Raw genomic sequence first — 6,344 nt, forward strand, 5'->3', positions numbered from 1 at the left:
TTAAAGAAAAACTTTTATTAGCATTGTTAAGGCAATGCAGACATTTCGTAAGTGTACATCCCCAACCAGGCATCAAGCAAGGCATTCTGCATTTACATATCTATAATGTACACATGTGCAGAAAAATATCATCCAATCTAATGTTGAACTAAAGAAACAAAAACATCACATCCATTTTCCTTTATTTTTTAGAAAATTAATAGCTCTGAAAAAGCAGAGCCTCCAGAACAGCAAACAAGGTTTAAAAGAATGGAAATAGTGCATTGTTAATGCCCAGCATGGCATTTACGGTCGTCTCTAGTGGGCAGAGAGAGAATTATCACTGAAAACAAAACACTACAACTGTTACCTTAAGATAAATGTAAGTCATTCAGCTGTAAATCACAACCGCAGGATGATCTGCAATACTTAGTAAATGTAGTAAAGAACAATTTCCCTTTGTGTTTAAGTAAGAAGTACTGGATGCATAAGTAGGCGCTCTCACACTTAGTTTTTTTTTTCTTTGCGCTGTTTAAAAGAACTTTGTTTCTCCTATTCTGATGATCCTTTTCCCATGGACAAACAAGCTTGAGAATCATACTTTCTGGAAATAACTCAGTGCATAGTCAGTATATGCCTTTTTAAATGGTAGTTCACATTAAAAACAGCAGAATATCTTATAAAGCAATTCGCGTGAAATCTTTCCCACATAATGGAATTTCCCTAATCAGAACTGTTGGCTCACTGCAATTCTGTACTGAGCTAGTGGTAAATTTACAAAAAGGAAGATTTTGCACTTATATAGTTTGATATCCGGCATGACTTCTCTTTCTGCCGATAAGATAAGCAATCAGCACAATTAGAACCAGTCCAGCAAGCGCAGCTCCGACGACGATGGGTACCAGCATGCCATTCTGATCCTCTGTACAATCCACAGCTACAAGAGAAAACAATACATTACATAATACAAGTGTTGCTGCTATAATCAATGATCAGCCATAGTTGTTGCTGAAGACCGGCCAGTACCACATCAGACAACACCAAAATCCAATTACATTAAGTGGGTCATCTGCAGTTTGGGTATATGCGCACTACGTAATTCTTGTGGATAACATCCAGTGGATTTCGCTGCTCACCCCCACACACTCCCGCTTGACTCTCTGCCTATCCCATATAGACTCCATTCTATGCTCATTCGGAATGTGCCGTCAGCCCAAAAGAATTGACATGTGGCCTACTTATCATATAACCTATGATATGCCTTTCAACTTCTATCGGGAAAAAAAAAAATAGTGCACACTAATTCTCATGAAACCAAAAGGTAATACACAGTCTCTAAAAAGGTGCCAAGATATACAGTACAGACCAAAAGTTTAGAAACACCTTCTCATTCAAAGAGTTTTCTGTATTTTCATGTCTATGAAAATCGGAGATTGCAGCGGCATGCTATTCCATCCGGTCTGCATTTAGTTGGACCATTATTTATTTTTCAACAGGACAATGACCCCAAACACCCCTCCAGGCTGTGTAAGGGCTATTTGACCGAGAAGGAGAGTGATGGGGTGCTACGCCAGATGACCTGGCCTCCAGTCACCAGACCTGAACCCAATAAAGATGGTTTGGGGTGAGCTGGGCCGCAGAGTAAGGGCAAAAGGGCCAACAAGTGCTAAGCGTCTCTGGGAAATCCTTCAAGACTGTTGGAAGACCATTTCCGTTCACTACCTCTTGAAGCTCATCAAGAGAATGCTAGGAGTGTGCAAAGCAGGAATCAAAGCAAAATGGTGGCTACTTTAAAGAACCTAGAATATTGTTTCACACTTTTTTGTTAAGTATACTGTATAATTCCACATGTATTAATTCATAGTTTTGATGCCTTCACTGTGAATCTTCAATTTTCATAGTCATGAAAATACAGAAAACTCTTTGAATGAGAAGGTGTGTCCAAACGTTTGCTCTGTACTGTAAATAACGCATTAGAAACAAAGTTATATCCAATACACATTGGCTTCTTACCGGGTCCAAATTTGTTTCCGTCTATATCAAATGCCTGAATTTGAAGGTTGTAGGTGTTAATAGAAAAACTGTCTGTTATCTGGAAAGTCTGCTCGGAGTTGCATTTGTAGGACTTGTGTGTTGTGGTCTGGAGGTAAGAAAGGCTGCCACTATCTATGTTAAAGGTTTCTACAGAAACAGAGAAAACACATGTTTAGTAACACACACATGCAATAAAAAGCCAGACTGGTTTCCTTAAAGACACTTAAAAATGACAATTTGTGCCAGAAAGTCACCTGGGACAGTTGTGTTTAGATGGACGTGACCAAGGAAAAATTTGCTTTCTGTGGAATTCTGAAAAAGAAGAGTGATGAATTACATGGCAGTACTGGGTGGCATTTGTATAAAGTGCCTTGTTATATGCACAGGCTGTAAATATTTCTGCTGCAGAGAGCTGGTGTTACAAGTGGATTCTGCTGCGGATTTCATGGTTTGTGACTGAAAAGCTTACCAAAGTGAAGTTGAACAAGAGATCGACATCCTTAGAAGCAAGTCGCAGAGCTGCATAATTACCAGAGCAGTTTCCCTTTGCCTCAACTTGTTTTGGATCAATATTAAACACATAAGTTACGTTCTAGAGGAAAAAAAAAAAAAAGAAGAAAAAAAAAAACACTTATAAGATGGACAAACGGTTATCACAGAAAACACTATTTAGATAGGGTATGCATGGTCACCAGGGATGTGGAGTCGGTAAGCTGCAGCTCCGACTCAAACTCAGACTCCTGAATTTTATTAGGACCACCTTAGACTCCTAGCACACAGCCTGCTGCAGCCATAGCACACACACAGCCTGCTGCAGCCATAGAACACTGAAGAAAAACACACAATCTTCTCCCAGAGAGAAAACACCATACCGAGGACAGATGTTTCTGCTGCACTACTTATGTCCTCCTCTATATTACACAGGATATCTCCATATTACACTGCTGCTCATATACAGTCATCCAGCATCCAGGAAGAGACCAGCACAGATCTCCCCCCACACAATGGGCTCTTCCAGCTCAGAAACAAACTGCCAAATAGTGACTAACAACTTTTCCCCGACCACCCTTATCTAATAGGGCCAGTGTCCTATAAGAATGTTGCTCATAATATATACTCATGAGCAAAACTTGTAAAATTCAAATCAAAATTCAATTCTACATTTTTTTAAGATTTTAAAGCTGGAGTCGGTAAATTTTTTCCGACTCCAGCCAAAACTAGCTCCGACTCCACAGCCCTGATTGGTCACTACTATAAAATGCAAGCAAACACAAACCACCCATGTACAGCAACCTCTCTAATTCTAGACCCACCACAGGCCAAACAAGCCACAGCTTAAGCACAAACCTTGTCATCTTTTTTTGCAGTGATATTTAGCTGCAAACCCATCTTGGCCAATATACAAGGTGCTCCAGAGCTTCCATTGACTCTGTAATCCCCAGTGTCAGGTGTTTTGGGGACAACTGGTGCTGTAGTTGGCGGACGAGTAGGGACAGTAGTAGGAGCAGTAGTAGTAGGAGCAGTTGTAGGAGTAACATCTTCTTTACAAAGTGTTGCTATATTAAAACAAATAAATAAAAAATATTAGAAATAACACATCTTCTCAGTAACACATTAAAGGGGTATTCCCCCCCAAAATTATTTTTTTGCATTAATACGTTGCTCACCCGTAGCTTTCCATCTTTCCAATATAAATTTATTACGGATTCTGCACAGTTTTGCTGTTATCTAGGTGCCCCCAACCCCACGGATTGCATAGAATCATCAGCTCAGTCCACTCCGACACGCTCCCTGCTCCTGGCCCCGACCCTCAGAGACGGCATCACGTGTCCTCTGTCTCTTCAATGGGCTGGGTTAGCGCTTCTAACCCAGCACACTGAAGAGAGGGAGGACAGTGACACAGTGACAGCAGCAGCTGCTGCTGAGCACGGTCACCCTCTCTGACAGCAGAGTGTACCCCCCCCCCTTCGCCCTGGAGCTCATCTGCCCCACCCCCTGATCTCCCGGTGGCTGACCGCGAACCACCCGTCCCCCCCCCCTTCCCGTGATCTCCCGGTGGCCGACCGTGAGCACCCCCGACACCCCCCCCCCGTGATCGCCCGGTGGCCCGTCCGCACAGCTCTGCAGCTGATCCCATCGCTACCCGGCCGCAGCTCACCCAGTCAGTGCAGCCCCCCTCCCCCAGTGCGATCTTCTGGCGGAGGCCACCCGCCCCCCGCTCAGAGCTCACTCGGCCCCGCAGCCGCCACCACGCCCGGCGAGTGCAGTTCCCCCCTCCCCCAGCACGATCTCTTGGTGTCCGCTCGCGGTCCCCCCCCCCATCCCCCCCCTCATTAGAGCCCACGGCAGCCGGCATTCACTCCCCCCCCCCCCCCCCCTGCAGCTCACCCGGTGACTGCAGACCCCCCCCCCCTAGCCCTCTCAGCTCTGTTACATCGCCCTCTCAGCTCTGCTACATCGCCATCATCAGGCAGAAGCATTGCATGATGGGAAATGTAGTTTCCTAACTGAATATAGACCATCTTTTAGAAAAACTTGTAACTCAGGAATGGCAGCAGCTAGAAAGATGGGAGATGGCTCAAAATACTCAGGGGGACTTGAGTAAGGCAAGCTAGGTTTGGGAGCATCTCTTTTTTTTTTTAGCTCTTGGGGGGGGGGGGAGGAATACCCCTTTAATGTTTAAAGGGACGGTTATTTTTCTTTTAAAAATAAACTGACAATAGGGTGCTTACTATTGCATTTGTCAAAGGGGTGTGTGTCACAGAAAAAAAATATGATATAATTTATGTATTATATACACATACACACTTATTAATACACTTTAAAGAGTGTTTGCAATTTGAGGTACACCAATTCTTCTTTTACCATGGCCTGGAAAATAGCAGTAAAATAGAACAAGAGTCTCCCATACCATTTCCTGTGTAATCGGTGCCGGTAAAATAAGCTTCCAGTTTAACATTATGAAATGTTGCATTTGCATTTCCCATGATGATAAGGTGTGGGCTGGTACACTGGTAATAATTGCTGGTTTTGGCTGATATTTCTGCTTTGTTTGATGACACTTGCTTGGTACCTGGAATATAAAGAATATGCTATGAGCTTAAAAAAAAAAGAAGATATATCTAGATTATTATTTATTACCGACGACTAATTTTGCTTACCATTTTCACTTGAATCTGGGAAAGTATTCAAATCTGAAACATTGTAAGTAAACACTACTTGGTTAATATAGTATTCTGTTTCAGATTTATTAAAATTTATGCTAAGCGAGTAGCCAAGTCCAAATGTAAAGGCCAAAACTGGTGGGTCACAAGAACTCTTATTGTCCACTACTGCACCTGAAGGTAATGGAAAATTGGCAATAGCCTGCAGAGAAAATAGAGAGAGGACAACTATGTTACCAAATGCTGATGGATTGTAGACACAGATTATCAAGCTCGACAAATTTTGACTCTAATCACAAACTTTAGTTTCCTCCACCAATGAGTTGCAATAATATATATATATAGTAGAAGAGAAGAAGCAGCACTGCTTTAATGTAGTATTGGTGGTGCCAGCGGATCTTGATCCAGACCAAAGATCGTAGTGAGTATATATGCAGTGAATCCACAGCACTCCAGCGTAGTGAAAAAGCTCTATAGGCTGTGTTTATTCAGTCAATACATAGTGCAACACTCCGAACGCAACGTTTCAGTGACTGTCACGCTTGAAAATGGTGACAGAGAGTCACTGAAACGTTGCGTTTGGAGTGTTGCACTATGTATTGACTGAAGAAACACAGCCTATAGAGCTTTTTCACTACGCTGGAGTGCTGTGGATTCTCTCTCTCATATATATATATATATATATATATATATATATATATATATATATATATATATATATATATATATATATATATATATATATATATATATATATATATATATATATATATATCTAGATATAGATATAGATATATATAGATATATATATATATATATATACATACACACACACAGTGGTAAGAGTAACTTGGATTGAAAGCATTTTGCAAGAGCAGCTCACAGTTTTTCTACATTGTAACTTGGTTTAAGAGCATTGCTTTGGTTTAAGAGCTCCCTGTACTGAGTGGGAGGGGGAGTGGGGGAGGTGCATGGTCTGCATTAGCAGGGTCTACAGCACTGTACTCTGATCCAGAAAGTCTCCCTCACCTTCCAAATCATAGCAGATCCACTTCAGGCTGGGCCTTGCATAAGGGGCAGGACTGTGGAGGTAATCTCTTCAGTATTTCTATACTGTGCCCACATCTGCCCTGCTCATTTCCTCATGCTCCCTGCAGTCTGTCAGCC

The 6,344-nt window shown here is 42.2% G+C and overlaps 1 protein-coding gene across 1 annotated transcript; it reads right to left on the reverse strand.

Moving 5' to 3' along the window:
• Positions 1–5,466, reverse strand: LOC138781138 (lysosome-associated membrane glycoprotein 1-like; the record flags this gene model as incomplete). Its single annotated transcript, XM_069956766.1, has 7 exons — positions 1–916; positions 1,993–2,160; positions 2,268–2,325; positions 2,483–2,605; positions 3,361–3,569; positions 4,925–5,086; positions 5,175–5,466. Coding segments are annotated over 7 exons (1,152 nt in total), but the record flags the coding sequence as incomplete, so codon positions are not given.
• Between the last annotated feature and the right edge of the window lie 878 nt (positions 5,467–6,344).

The sequence above is a fragment of the Dendropsophus ebraccatus genome, unplaced genomic scaffold (genome assembly GCF_027789765.1).
Source record: "Dendropsophus ebraccatus isolate aDenEbr1 unplaced genomic scaffold, aDenEbr1.pat pat_scaffold_934_ctg1, whole genome shotgun sequence".
In the NCBI taxonomy this organism is placed as follows: Eukaryota; Metazoa; Chordata; class Amphibia; order Anura; family Hylidae; genus Dendropsophus; species Dendropsophus ebraccatus.